The sequence below is a fragment of the Podarcis bocagei genome, assembly GCF_964188305.1.
Source record: "Podarcis bocagei genome assembly, chromosome: 16".
Taxonomy (NCBI): domain Eukaryota; kingdom Metazoa; phylum Chordata; class Lepidosauria; order Squamata; family Lacertidae; genus Podarcis; species Podarcis bocagei.
In genome coordinates this window covers 31,941,253-31,956,540 of record NC_138142.1, presented here as the reverse complement: position 1 = coordinate 31,956,540, position 15,288 = coordinate 31,941,253, and the positions used below count along the sequence as shown (strand labels likewise).

Here is a 15,288-nt window from a genome sequence, read left to right as displayed (position 1 = left end):
ATTTAGGAGCATTGGAATCTGCCTTCTACTGAGTCAGACCATTGGCCCATCCACCTCAGTATTGTTTACTCTGACTGGCAGCTGCCCTCTTAGGTTTCAGGCAGGGAGTCACTCCTAGCCCTTCCTGGAGACGCCATGAGGGACTGAGCCTGGCACGTTCTGTTTGAAATTTAGATGCTCCATTACTGAGCTACCATGAGGCTTGTCCTTTGCCGCTGTGACTCTGTCAAGCAGGGTTGCAAACATGGCGCCCGGCACAGGTAACTCACAGAAGCCTTTCCTGGCGCCCACAGGGTCCCCTGCTGAAATCAGGCTAGCTCATAAACTAGACGGCAGTCTGTGCTTGATCTGCAGTGTGTGTGTGTGTGTTGCCCACAACAACTTCTCTGGTTTGTAAATGTGCCCACTAAAATGGGCGAACCCCACGCAAACTACCTATGATGAAGAAGAACGGCATTGTGGGATGGCGTTCTGGAAGGCACACAAGGCAGAGAGGTCGCTGCTCCCAGGAGCTGTGTCTTAGTGGCAGATCTTTATGTTAAGTGTAATATTCCCTCTCATAACCTCTCATAAAAGAGCGGCTCTTTGTGACTCTTCTCCTTCGGCCTGGAAGAGGGTGGGATGCCGGAAGCTTCCCCAACGCACCGCAAAACGTGGGAAGAAAGCGAGTGAGGGGCGGGTGGGAAAAGAAAAGAAAGCTCCCTCAGAGGAGAGACAGTTATAAATTAGAAGCAGCCCAGGGGAGGCCCAGGACAAACAGACGACCAGTTTAGCGGTTGTTGTTTTTAAATATGAGTGGGACCGATCTCAGTGTCCTGACACTGAGGAGATGCTCCTTCAGTCTGCCTTCCGTGGGAGTGTGGTACGGCTCTTGCGTGTGGTACAGCCTCCTTCCGCTGTGAAGAGAGGTAATCCGGTACGGTGTTGCAGTGGTAGATAAAGAAGACTGCTTCTCCTTCCCCAGCGACCATCGGACGTCTCCTTGGCAAGTCCCGTGCTTCATTCCCACCAGAGAAAAGTCATCCCCGACCGAGAAAGGTCCGAGATCCAAACTCCTCCAAGTCCTGGCTTCCCGTGCAGCTACGCTTTTGCTTTCCTGCCAGATCGCCTGCGGTGTTTCACACACCTGCAGCAAGAATAAACCCTCCTTTAAAAATGTCCTCCTGGTTTCTTTATACCTGTGGGGACTGGCAGGGCGGAAGTCAGGGGGCCCAGCAATAGGTGGGAGCAGAGGCAATGACAGTTGTAAGGAGAAGGCAGGCAGGCATTGACTGAATATCCAAACAAACCCCTGTGTTGCAAAGAGAACGTCAATAGTCTAGGCAATACGATGACCATATACATATGTAATAGACAATCTTTATAGAATTCCTTCAAACCATACAAAGTTCAAAATGAAATCGTTAGTCTCAAAGTCTCTGAAAATCTTTAAATGAAGCGAGGTACCAAACTTTGTACGATGAAAGACAAGCTGTGAAGCTTTGTGTATTCAACAAATATAATGTCCAACACTGAACAGTGATTCCGCATATTGACTACTGTTTCGTAGAATTCTTCGTCAGTGTGGTGCGAGGATATAGAATGCTTCATAAACCCATCTTATTTTGAATGAATGCACGTAAATGAAAATATCAAATGCTGTGGAACAGTGCTCATGTAATAATGTAGTCACCATGCTGACAAAGAATTCTACGAAACAGTAGTCAATATCCGGAATCACTGTTCAGTGATGGACATCATATTTGTTGAATACACAAAGCTTCACAGCTTGTCTTTCATCGTACAAAGTTTGGTACCTCGCTTCATTTAAAGATTTTCAGAGACTTTGAGACTAACGATTTCATTTTGAACTTTGTATGGTTTGAAGGAATTCTATAAAGATTGTCTATTACATATGTATATGGTCATCGTATTGCCTAGACATTGTTGGCATTGACTGAGGGCAGACTGAGGGTGGTGGGGAGGGACCCCTTTGCCCAAACAGAGTAACCGTCTCTGCTTGCGTCCCTTCAAGGGGTCACAGGAGGTAGAAATGTTTTCTGGGGTGCATTCAGAAAACTAGCCCCACCCCCTCCGTCTGGCACCTGCATTCCGAAAAGGGTGACTTTCATAATGGGGAACCAAAGTTTAAAAACTTGAAGCCGTTGGTTTGAGTTATACCCCCCATAGCAGGAGAAAACTTGCTTGTTCCACACAGAAGATGTAGCCACCATGTTTTCTCCTGCTCCTGAGGGTAGGTCTCAAACCAATGGCTTCAAGTTACAAGAAAGGAGATTCTGACTAAACATCAGGGAAAACTTTCTGACGGCAAGAGCTGTTTGACAAGTGGAATAGTCTCCCTCTGTGGCTTGTGGATTTTTTCCTTCATTGGAGGTTTTTAAGCAGAGGCTGTGTCATGGACACTTTAGTTGAGATGTCTGCATTGCAGGGCGTTGGACGAGATGACCATTGGGGTCCCTTCAAACTCTACGATTCTATGAAATGAAATAAGCCAAGTTGTTGGCTTGGATCCATGTACCTTAAGAGGTAATGTTTCCCATAATGCCCTGGGAGTTGTGGGCAATTAAAATGGTGGCCCTAAGCCACGGATCTGACGTCGTTGCTACTGGTTGGAGCTGCTGCCTGTTAAAGCCTGCCAGCGCCCACCAAAAGATTGGGGGGAGGGGGTGCCACTAGCACGCACTTGGCCCGAGATTCCCTCAGGCCCAATAGTATCTGGAAGGTACTACACTGGCGGTCCCTGGCCTGAAAGCCTACCATTAGGGGGATGTTCAGGGTTGGGGGGGGGAGGGAGGCGAACCCCACCTGCAAGTGGCCTTGTTGAGTTCCCAGCCACGCTGCTGACAACGGACGGAGTCACGCTTGCATACGCATTCACATGTCAGTGGGTTGACCCGCTTCTTCCTGTCCGGACAGGGCGCACAGGGCGGGCTGTTGGGAGAGGAGAATGCCAGATGAAGCAACATCTTGGAGGGGTGCCTTCCAAATGTGTGGGGTTACAAGCTCACCCCACATTTCCTCTCTTTTTAATTGTTTTCAGACAGCGTCCCTCTTGTGCCTTTTAGCATATGGAGGGTATGTGTCTCCTTTTTACAAAGGACACTCCTCGATTTGGAGCTTTGGGGCTATTTTTGGTTGCAACATTATTGGATTTTTTTTTTAAAGTTTACCTATTGGTGAGCTTTGTGTTCATTTAAATTTCGATGTACGTTACATGAACCGTTGATTGTTCTCCCCCCCCCCCACTATTGGTATTATTATGTATTTTCACTGTACTACCTTGTCAATTAAGCAGTGTTAAGAGGTATAGATAGAAATTAATTGTAAGCAGGATATAAATGAATTATTGTTATACAGTATTTGGATTGCCTTTATGCGAACTGCTTTGAACATAGATGTATTTGTGGAAAATGTGATCGATAAATAAACTGAATATGACTAGAGTGAGTCCTCTGTTTGAAAGGTTATCTGGTCCAATTACTTATGGCTCTGGGTTGTGTCCATTGTTTGTTAAGGGTGCTGAGAGTTGTCAGAAGACACCTATTCCTCTCACAGAACTACAATTCCCAGAGTTCCCAGGGAAGAGGGGTTGATTGTTTACTCAGAGAACTGAGGGGAATAAGGGGGGGGGGTCTACTAACATCTCTTAGCACCCTTATCAAACTATAGCTTTCAGAATGTTAAAGTGGTGTAATACTGTTATAAGCGTATACTGCAAATGGGGCCGAAATTCTACTCAGGGTAGACCCCCTGAAATTAATAATCTATGTCACTCATGCCCATTAATTTCAAGGGGCCTATGCTGAGTAGGACTAATATTCAGGGGCGGAGCAAGGGTGGTGTGGTGGGGGCGGTCTGCCGCAGGTGTCACCACTGAGGGGGTGACAAAATGCCGGGTGGCACCTGCAGTGCGCCTGAGTCACGTGTCTCTCCACACTGCCCCAAATGCCGCCTCCCCCTCAGCTGTAGGGCAGCTGAGTGGGAGGAGGCAGGCAGACTCCTCGGAGGCCCCTTGGGGACAGGGCAGACGCCCGATTGGCTTGCTCCACCACTGCTAATATTGGATGCAACCAATATTAAGAACCATAAGGTGTATTTTAATGCAGGGAGTTGGACTAGGTGACCCTAGATGACCTTTGCGACTCTAAAATTCTATGATTCTATTGATGCTCCCCCAGCATAATCATCATTGCCATCATTATTACTACAATATTAAAATTATTAATTACCCACCTTTTACCCTAAGTTCCAAGAGCAGGTAACAACAATTACAGCTATTAAAAATATTAAAAACCAGTTAAAAACCTACAACCACAGAAATAAGGTGGGTCGTAAAAATATACATCTCAAGTTTCAGAGTGGGATCTGTTCTGGAGGTCCGGTCAGATCCTAAGGTTTCCCGAACCTGAGGACTGCTTCTGCACATGCGCAGACAGCGCAGAGAAACCCAGTAAAATACTTCTGGTTTTGCCATGCACGCATCCCAAAGTTTACGTAACCAGAGGGTAAACGTAAATGGAGGTTTGACTGTAATGTTTGTATATTGGTACAGGGGGCTTGAGGGTAATTAAAACCTACACACACAAGCAAGCAAGCAAGCAAGCAAGCAAGCAAACAAACAAACAAACAAACAAACAAACAAACAAGAGAGGCCTATAAGAGGGATAATTTTACTGGAGAAGTCCACCATGGGACTTTAGGCTCCATCAAGTTTTTATATTTTTCCCATACAGCAAAGAGTGACTTTCTTATTATATGGTTGGTAAAGTTTTTATGAATTTTCTCTTTTCCATATATTAGGTAGGCGTGCCATCCCCAACGGTTGTCAAAACCTTCCAGGTCCAGGAGGTCCGAATCCTGCAACGTGCACCAATCTTTTAGCCAGGTGAAACAGGCTGCCTCGTAGTAAAGTTTTAGGTCGGGTAGGGAAAAGCCTCCTCTCTCTTTTATGTCTATTAAGATCAGGTGTTTAATCCTAGGTTTCTTCCCTTCCCACAGGAATTTGGAAATTTCTCTTTGCCATATCTTGAGACAACCTGCTTCACCCAGTATTGGAATCATTTGAAATAAAAAGATTAATTTTGGAAGCACATTCATCTATATAATGGAAATCCTACCCAGAAATGTTAATTTTAGTTTACTCCAGGTTACAAAGTTTTTTCTAATCTCTAACCAAGTTTTGGTGTAATTATCCTGAAATAAGTTTATGTTCTTGGGGGTGATCCAAATACCCAGGTATTTCGCTTTTGAGGAGATTTTCAGGCCCAATATGTTTTCTAAATCATCCTTTTCTTCTGTGGTTACATTTTTAACAAGCATTTTTGTTTTTGTTATATTCAGCTTAAAGCCTGCCACTTCTCCAAATTCTTTAATCAAACAAACAAAAAAACATACAAACAAACAAACAAACAATAGAGGCCTATAAGAGGGATAATTTTTTTTACCTGTGCGTGGGCAATCTATAAACTTCCTTTGGTCTGAAAAGCAGAAGAATAAGGTTAGTATTTGGTGCTTGTTTGGCATTGATGGCTCGCAGCACTACCTAATCATTGCTCTTCCCCTTCAAGCCTGCAATCAGAATTATAACTGGCTTAAGAACATAATAAGAGTCTGGCTGCTGGATCAGGCCAAAGGCCCGTCTAGTCCACCATCCTGTTCTCACAGAAACAAGCAGGACCTAAACACAGGAGCGATCTCCCCTCCCGAGGCTCTCTGGCACTGGCATTTGGGATCATAACTGCTTCTGAAAGAGAAGGGTGAACCTAGCCATTCTAGCTAATAGCCACTGGCTAGTAACCTTCTCCTCCATGAATTTGTCTAATCCTCCTTTGAAGCCATCCAGGTTGGTGGGTATCACGGAATGGTCCCAATCAACTGTCTCTTCTTCAGCAGCCCCCCACCCTTCCGACTCTCTCACCTGCATTCACAGGTAGCGTGCTCCTCAAAAGTCAGCTGCTGCAAGTGGCTGCGTTGGAACTTGCTCAACAATAACACCTGGAGAATGGGAGAAAGGAAGGAAAAAGGAGACCATAAGAGGAGTCTTGCTGGTTCTGACCCAGAATTCATCTGGGCAAGGGATTGAGGCCCGGTGGCCCGCCAGATGATGTTGGACAAGCTCCCATCATCCTTAGTCATGCCAGCATCTCTACCCGTCAGATGGGACGTGGGTGGCGCTGTGGTCTAAACCACCATAGAAGAAGAAGAAGAGGAGGAGGAGGAGGAGTAGTTTGGATTTGATATCCTGCTTTATCACTACCCGAAGGAGTCTCAAAGCGGCTAACAATCTCCTTTCCCTTTCTCCTCCACAACAAACACTCTGTGAGGTGAGTGAGGCTGAGAGACTTCAGAGAAGTGTGACTGGCCCAAGGTCACCCAGCAGCTGCATGTGGAGGAGCAGGGAATCGAACCCAGTTCACCAGATTATGAGTCCACCACACTTAACCACTACACCACACTGAGCCTCTTGGGCTTGCCAGTCAGAAGGTCAGCAGTTTGAATCCGCACGATGGGGTGAGCTCCCATTGCTCTGTCCCAGCTTCAGCCAATCTAGCAGTTCGAAAGCATACCAGCGTGAGTAGATAAATAGGTACCACTGCAGCGGTAAGGTAAATGGCATTTCCGTGTGTTTTGGCATTTGTCACGGTGTCCCATTGCACCAGAAGCGGTTTAGTCATGCTGGTCACATGACCCAGAAAGCTGTCTGAGGACAAACACTGGCTCCCTTGGCCTGAAAGTGAGATAAGCGATGCAACCCCATAGCCAGCTTGGACTGGACTTAACCGTCCAGGGGTCCTTTACCTTACCTTACCCATCAGATGTGGGGCGAGTGGGCATGGCTTGGAGAGAAGCAGCCTCACAGGCCAAATTTTACCCACCATGGGGTCCAAATTTGGCCTGTGAGGCTGCTTCTCCCCAAGCCAGAGGTTCCTCACTCTGCAAAATGCAGACTTTAGGGGCCTAAAAAAAAGAACTCCCACCTTATAAAATAAAAATCACCAAGTAGCTGAATAACTAACTAGTCAAAGGACAGTATATGTGTATGTAACTTTTAAAGATACTTTTACTCACTTTGCAGGGCTACATTTTCCAGAGCTCTCTGTGGAGAGGGATTGCTTGTTAAACCACTCTGGGAACTGTAACTCTGCAAGCGGAATTGGGGTTTTCTAGCAACCCTAGGCCCCCTTAACAAAGAATTCTTTGGGAGGAAGCCATGACCGTTTAAAGTGGTATCATAGTGCTTTCCGTTTGTGGTATGAATGTGGCTGATATGTCTAAAAATATTGTGAAGCTTTTTATTTTTATAATGATATTGAGAACAAACCAGAGCAAATATTCTGGAAAACAAAAAAAAACAAAACACCAGATTTTGTGGCGGTGGTTCACTTATATACTTTTTCATTTTTGCAGGTGGGGGCAAGTTAACCTCACATGTAACCAAGAACTGGCCTATCAACTTTGCAGGATCCTACCCTCTTCTTGAAGGGTGCTGGGTGTCCTGGAAATCTCCTGAGCCGTGAAGGCTAGCCCTTTAGGATGAAAGGGGCACTGCCCACCCACCTCAGTCTGCCCCCACCAAGAATATAAGAAGAGTTTTGCTGGATCAGGCCTGTGGCTCATTGTTTTTCCCACAGTGGCCAACCTGATGTCTCTGAGAAACCCACAACGGCTGTCTCTGAGGGCAACTCTCCCCACATGAATTCGGAGGCATCCTGCCTCCACAGGGATAACATAGCTGTCGGCTGCCACCACCACCAATCTGGAGGGCAAAAGGTTCTCTGTCCTGGCCTTACTGAGGGGATTTCCCCTATTCTTGCCCCAGTTCATTACCTCCATGGTCACTGTATACGTCCGGGACGGCATACACTGTGCCGATTCATCAGCGCAGCAGCCGACACAGCGCTTTAGAGCCACACAGGAGGGCACAACGAGGTGACTGATGACCAAGTCTGGGTATTCCTTGTCCAGAGATACCATTGTCTCCTTGGCCTGGCAGGCGCTGCGGCTGAACACCTCCAGGAACCTCACCACTAGAAGAAGAAGAAGAAGAAGAAGAAGAAGAAGAAGAAGAAGAAGAAGAAGAAGAAGAAGAAGAAGGGGTTAAAATCATTGTCAGAGGGCTATCTCTGAGGAGGGATGGAGGCGGAGGTATCCATTTCAAACAGATTTAAACATTTACCGTATTTTTTGCACCATAACACTCACTTTTTTCCTCCTAGAAAGTAAGGGGAAATGTCTGTGCGTGTTATGGAGCGAATGCCTACGGGTGGCGGGTGGGATCTGCTGCAGTCATGAGCAGATGATCCATGGTTCCCCTTCCTTTCCTCCTCCGTGGTTACAAAGCATGGATCCACATGGATCCTCAGGATTTTTGCATTGGGCTACTCCAAACTCACTGCCAGATCACATGTCTGTGGCCACAGCATGAACCACAAAAATCATATATCCACTATTTCGTTTAGAATATTTTTTTTCTTGTTTTCCTCTAAAAACTACGTGCATGTTATGGTCTGGTGCGTGTTATAGAGCGAAAAATACGGGTAATTTGGTGGCTCTGACTAGGGATGGGCAAATCTGTCAATCTCAGTTTCTCATTTATCCTGGCTTAAATTCAGTTCTCCTCATTTCCGCATTTGCAGCTGGGTGTTGTTTTTTGTTTTTAAAGTGCTCCTCATTTTTTGTCAGTGTTTTAGTGTGTATTTACCCCAATATATACATAAGAAGAGCCTGCTGGATCAGGCCAGTGGCTACTGTGAGAGCATCCTGTTCTCACAGTAGCCAACCAGATGCCTGTGGGGAACCCACCTCATGCAAGATTCGGACACAAGAACTCTCTCCCCTCTTGTGTTTTTCAGCAAGGGGGAAATCAGGAGCTTTACTGCCTCCAGCTGTGAGGGCAGAGCATAATCATCATGGCTAGGAGGCACAGATAGCCCCCTACCCCATGAATTTCTCTAATCTTCTTTCAAAGCCATGTAGGCTGGTGGCTGTCACTGCCTGCAGTGGGAGGGAGTTCCACAGCTTAACTGTGTGCTGAGTGAAGAAGTACTTTTTTATATATAGCTGTCCCGATTCCTCCAACGTTCAGCTTCATTGGATAGCCATGAGTTCTAGTGTTATAAAGAGAGAGGAAAAAATTCCCTCCACATATATATATACTTTCTACACACCATGCATAATTCTATAAACTTCTGTCATGTCACCTCTTGTTGAGATTTTTACTAAGCCAAAAAGTCCCAAGGCTGGAACCTTTCCTCACAGCGGTTGTCGCTCCATCCCATGGGTCGGCAGCCTAAGGCCCGGGGGCCGGATCCTGCCCAATTGCCTTCTAAATCCGGCCCGCAGATGGTCCAGGAATCAGCATGTTTTTACATGAGTAGAATGTGTGCTTTTATTTAAAATGCATCTCTGGGTTATTTGTGGGGCATAGGAAATCGTTCACCCCCCCCCAAATATAGTCCAGCCCCCCACAAGGTTTGAGGGACAGTGGACCGGCCTACAGCTGAAAAAGTTTGCTGACCCCTGCTCCATCCCCTTGACAATTTTAGGTTGAGCTTTTCGGAAACTTTTCCAACTGTACGATATCCTTTTTGAGGTGAGGTGACATCTTGGTACTGAACTTTGCCTGACATGCGCATCGTTTGGCAAAGCAATTTCCCCTGACGTAATCCATTTCTGTCCGTCATTTTCAGGAATATATGTATATTTAGACACTTTCTAGTAGTACATACATTTCTAGACACATTGGCTAGAGAATAGCATTGCAAAATTAGGAATTTTTAAGGGCCGCTGTTTTGGTTTGTGTATCATTTCAGAATGTTGGAGTTTGTTAGTTCAGGTTTCAGTGCAAACCAAATTTCTTCCTCACTCCCAGAGAGAGCCCCTTGGAGTGTGATACAAATGGAAGAAATAGCTAATAAAGCTCACACATAATTATTGATGGGCATGGTGCTGTAAACCATCAGCAAGAATAAAAATAAACCAGAGCCCTGGTTAAGAAGTCTAAAAATTTGAGAGTGGTGCTAATGAGGCATGAGCTGTGAGCAAAGGGGGAGGTAGCAAGTTTATTGAGACTCGGACAGGAAGGGGATGGAAATATTGTCCGACAATAGTTAGGTTCAAGATCCTATCCTCCTAATTAGTTTCTTTCCCTATTCAGTGAGGGGAAATGTGTATATTAAGGAAAACTGCAAACAAACCTGGGCATGTTAGGAGAAATCCACCCTAAAATGCCGATAAATTTTCGTGGGGGTTATTTATTTTTAATTGTAGACTGGTGCAGAAATGTAGAGAGATGAACTTACAACTGGGGGGAAATGAGAAACCGAGAGAACCCAAAAAGGGCAGATTTAACCTACTCTTCCCTTTCATTTTATTGTCACAACAGTCCTGTGAGGTAGGGCCAGGCTGTGAAGAGAGTCACCAACCCAAGATTAGATCCTGCAGTGGGCTGCATTTGAACCCAGGTCTCCGCAGTCCTAGACAAACACATGTGAGCTCAAAATCTGGGACTGGAGGAAGATGTGTTTTGGGGTGTTTTTTTCTAACAGTCCCTCTCTCTCCGTCCAGGAGTGATACGCACCCCCACTCTCAAAACCACTGTCCTCCAACTCCGTGGCTCTTACCTTCTGTATCTGGCTCCACGACTGGTTCCATCTCATTAGTTGGATGCGGCAGAATCTGCAGATAGATCAGAAACAGCAGCGGATCAGAAATAGGCAAGGCACTTTGAGAAGTCTGCTTCAAGCTATCTGGGCCACAGGGATCCATGCACTGGCAAACTCTGGGCTTGATCACTGCCATGCGCCCTGCATGGAGCCTGGTCCGGAGACTCCAGATCCTGCAAAACACTCCCACTAGAGTCTGTTGGTGGGGACAGACCACGGCCAGCGCACAACTCTGGCACTTAAAAACATGCGCTGTTGTGGGGGACATGTCTGCACCATTTTATGGTCCCCTCTCTCCCCACCACCACCACTCTGTGATGGTGGAGCAGCTTTTTTGAGCTATGCCACACATACACACAAACACGGCAGCCATTTTGTGACTGGCGCTAATGGCACTTCCTGAGGATCCCAAATGTGCCTGCCCAAGAGGTAGATTGCCTCTGAACATGGAGGTTCTGTTTACATGTCATGGCTGAACAACCACCTCCACAAATTTGTCCAGTCCTCCCTTTTAAGGCCGTCTAAGCTAGCAGCCACCACCGCATCCTGTGGCAGTGAGTTCCACAAGTGAATTACATCATGTGGTGTGAAGGAGCAGCCCTCTCTGCCAACAAGAGCATCATAAGAGCCCTGATGCTTTCTCTCTCTCTCTCTCTCTCTCTCTCTCTCTCTCTCTCTCTCTCTCTCTCTCTCCCACTGAAAGATCTCACGGGGGCGGGGGCAGAAGACATGAAGGCTGTAAATGTGGTATAGGAATTATAATCTGCAACTGTGTGTACTTACTATACATTGAAAGCACACTCAAAGCACATTCTTTCCCTCAAAGAATTCTGGGTGCTGTAGTTCACCCTTCGCAGAGTTGCAATTCCCAGCAACCCTTAACAAAGTACAGAACCCATAATCCTTTGAGGGAAAGAATGAGCCTGGATCCCTGGAGCAAATGGATTTTTAAACGGTTTTATTTAGAATGGGGACGCGGGTGGCGCTGTGGGTAAAACCTCAGTGCCTAGGACTTGCCGATCGTATGGTTGGCGGTTCGAATCCCCACGGCGGGGTGAGCTCCCGTCATTCGGTCCCAGCTCCTGCCCACCTAGCAGTTTGAAAGCACCCTTAAGTGCAAGTAGATAAATAGGTACCACTTTATAGTGGGAAGGTAAACGGCGTTTCCGTGTGCTGTGCTGGTGCTGGCTCGCCAGAGCAGCTTTGTCACGCTGGCCACGTGACCCGGAAGTGTCTGCGGATAGCGCTGGCTCCCGGCCTCTTAAGTGAGATGAGCGCACAACCCTAGAGTCGGACACGACTGGCCCGTACGGGCAGGGGTACCTTTACCTTTACTTTATTTAGAATATTTATATTGTCCGCTCATAGAGATGCCTGTCACTGAGCCAATTCCCAGCGTAGGTGTAATGGTTAAGGTGTTGAACCGGGACCTGGGAGGACAGGAGTTCAAATCCCCACTAGGCCTCTCAGCCTCACCTCCCTCACAGGGTTGTTGTGAGAATTAAATGAGGAGGGGGAGAACCACATATGCCACCTTGAGCTCTTTGGAGGAAAAAAGCTTGTATTCACACTGTATTTCCCAAAGAATCCTGGGAACTGTAGTAGCTTAAAGGTGCTTGGATTTGTAGCTCTATGAGGGGTAAACTACACTTCCCAGAATGCTGCTGGAAAGGGGCAGGCCCAGTGCCAGTGGGGCATTGGCTGAAGGCCCCAGGGGCCTGGAAAAGTCCCTCAGTAGCTCCCCCACCACCCACCACCCACCACCCTCCCTGCCAGGCTCCTGGGTGCTTTTCGGGTGGCTGTGTTGCTTTTGAACAAGAGCAAAGCTCAGCTGCTGCCACCACCAGTGGCTGCCCGCTGTCTTATGCAGCTCAAAGTTCACGTCCACACCATACATAAAAAGCACATGTTTTCCCTCAGACAACCCTGGGAACTATAGTTTGTTAAGGGTTCTGGGAACTGTAGCTCTGTGAGGGGTAAACCTCAGTTTCAAAGGTTATTTGGGGGGAAGCCATGTGCTTTAAATGTGTGGTGCGCTTTTACAGCAGTTCCGCGTAGGATGACAGCCTGATCGGTGGCTGGACACATGCATCCTTAAATTACCCATATGGTGGGCAGAAAATGCAAGCGCACATGGGGCCATGCCAGGAAGGGAGGGAGGGAGGGAATTTATTTGTCAGAAGCCATGTGGCAAGAACCCGCAACTCTTGAATAGCCAACATCCAAGTAGCCAAGTTTGTCTATCTGCTGATTGGTGCACGGTGACTCTGTTTCTAAGCTTTGACCCACGAAATGCCCTTCTCTGTAGCGTGAGGTGGGGGGGGGAGCAGTGGTTTGTAATGTTGCTGTAAGGCTCCATCCATGTGCAATGCTTTGAACATTTGAAAATGAAATACAAGTGTTATCTAGTTTGTAACCTTTATTATTATTTACTGTTATTTTGTAAATCCTGCCTTTAAAAGTGGCGTGCAAATTATGAATAAGATCCAAGGTGGGTTATTGCTGGTTGGGTTTTTTAAAGAAAAAGCTAACAGTGCAATCCTAAAGAACTTTACTCAGAAGTGAGTCCCACTGAGCTTACTGTTACTCCAAGGTAAGCGTTGCATAGGACAGCAGCCGAAATCCTAATATTCTCTCTGGCTATCATTTAGACACAGCTGGAGGGAAATCTTTTGGGGATTTTTACCTCTGTGACTGGCTAATGTGAAAGGATTGTTTATGTGTCCCAAGGTTTAGCTCTGTGATCTGTTTTTGATTTTTAATAACTAAGGCTGAATCTTGGAAACCCCTGTGAAGCAAAGAGCCTCTGAGCATTTGTCCCTCTTTACCGCCTTCCCTCCCCAAACCACAGTTAACACAAGATGTGTGGTAAAGGACACGAAGGGGCCCCTAATCTCTGGCAAGCAAAGTCCTTACATAGACCCACTTGCTGTCTCTTTCACAGCTGTGACCCCGGAGGGAATGCTCACTGACTGCACGCAAACCATGCATTTAAAGCATATTCTCCCCACCTCCCGCAAATATCTATCTATCTACCTATCTATCTATCTACTGTTATTTAAGATTACTGGGAACTGTAACTCTACGAGGAGTAAACTACAGTTCCCAGAGGGCTTTTTTTTGGGGGGTGCACTTTGAATTTGTACACAGTTCGAGTGGGGCACCCAAAGCAAAGCATCAGGATTTGAGTGAAAGGGGGAAAAGTGGGGCGGGGGGGGGGAGAGATAGAAATGCCAAAAAACTTAACAGTCCAACCAGCACCACAGCTTTGACAATCAAAGCATAATCGACCACATGACGCAGTGCACACATACTATTTGAATGACAATGCCCATCAACTGGGGGGCACCCCTTCTAGTATTTTATTGGGGGAAGGCAAAAGGACCTCGACCCCTAGTAGTTGGCTCCTATTGTCCTATACCATCTGGGCACACCAGTTTGGGCTATGAACTACTCTCCCCCCCTTCAAGAAAAGCCTCGCTCCTGCCTGCAGTTCTGACAGCACCCCATAACCTCACCCCCTTCTGACACGCCTCTCTGTCTTCCTCCGCATTGGATGCCCATCTGAAACCCACCCAGCCTTCTCTGCCAGCCCCCATTCGTGTCAGCTCGCTACCCCATGCCCCTGGGGAGTTATTTAAAAAACAAAACGAAACAAAAAAACCCCAAACTTGCTTGCCATCTCTCTGTCCTCTCACCCCGCTTCTTGTTCAATGCCAGGGGCTTTTGGGTGCCAACTCCCAGCCACGCTCTCCCTGTGCCCACCTACCGTCGTGGCGGCGCAGTAGTGCAGCTGCAAGGTGGTAGCCAAGAGGAGCTGAAGGGCACCGCAGGGGGCGTTCATGGTGGTGCCAAGGCTGCCGCTGCCGCTGCTCCTGCCGGGCAAGGGGGCACACGCGCCCGCCTCGGGCTCCTCTTGGAGACTTTTCTCCAAAGTTTGCTGGCTCGGCGGCAGCTTCTGGGGCTGCTCTCCAGTCGATTGGGGAAGGAGGTCGTCCAGGATTCCCGCCCCCCCCCCGCCCCTCCTCCAGGATTTGCCACTCAGACAAAATGCCCAGCCGACGGGCAGCCGCCACTCAGGAACTGGGCATTGCCCCTGCACCTGGGCATGGCTCAGATCAGCCTGGTGCCCGGCGCAGCCTCTCGCTTCTCTCTCGGTGCCATCCTACTCCCAGCACCTGGGCGCAAGGAGAGCCAGGGGTGGGTACAGGTGCATCTCCGCAGCTGCTGCTGCCGCCGCCGCTGCCCAGGGAGGAGGTGGCGACGGCGGTGTCGTCGTGCCAGGCGGCCGCAGAAGTAACTGGGCTCCAAGTCGAGGGGGGAGAGAGAGAGAGGGAGACAGAAGCTGCTGGCACAGCGAGGAGAGGGAAGGAGGCAAGCGAGCTCTCATGTGACTGTTCAATCCCACCCTAAGGGAGGGAGGGAGGGAGGCTGAGCCTGGCTGCTGGCGCAGGTCAGAGAAAGAGAGACGGGTGGGGGGATTTGCACCCCTGTCCCAAGAAAAACCTTGAACCAAACAGGTCAAGGAGGGTCTGCTTCCCCCAGCATCCTGCACCCCATCACACCTTAAAGCAGCCACAGCTGGATGCTTTGGAGAGGTTTCCTCTAGAACTGGTGAGGGCAG

The 15,288-nt window shown here is 47.8% G+C and overlaps 1 protein-coding gene across 1 annotated transcript; it reads right to left on the bottom strand.

Moving 5' to 3' along the window:
- Nucleotides 1-513: 513 nt before the first annotated feature.
- Nucleotides 514-15,045, bottom strand: VEGFB (vascular endothelial growth factor B). The gene is made up of 7 exons (XM_081173408.1): nt 14,434-15,045; nt 10,623-10,677; nt 7,828-8,027; nt 5,918-5,994; nt 5,445-5,477; nt 2,806-2,931; nt 514-1,126 (listed from the first exon to the last, which is right to left on the bottom strand). The coding sequence occupies exons 1-7, from the start codon at nt 14,506-14,508 to the stop codon at nt 1,081-1,083; spliced, it is 612 nt and encodes a 203-aa protein (XP_081029534.1). The 5' UTR covers nt 14,509-15,045; the 3' UTR covers nt 514-1,080.
- Nucleotides 15,046-15,288: the final 243 nt, after the last annotated feature.

Coding starts and splice junctions, on each gene's coding strand:
- VEGFB (XM_081173408.1), bottom strand. CDS start 14,508: ATGAACGCCCCCTGCGGTGCCCTTCAGCTCCTCTTGGCTACCACCTTG. Junction 10,678..14,433: donor ACTACTGCGCCGCCACGACG/GTAGGTGGGCAC, acceptor ATCTATCTGCAG/ATTCTGCCGCATCCAACTAA. Junction 1,127..2,805: donor CTCAACAAGGCCACTTGCAG/GTGGGGTTCGCC, acceptor TTCTTGCTGCAG/GTGTGTGAAACACCGCAGGC.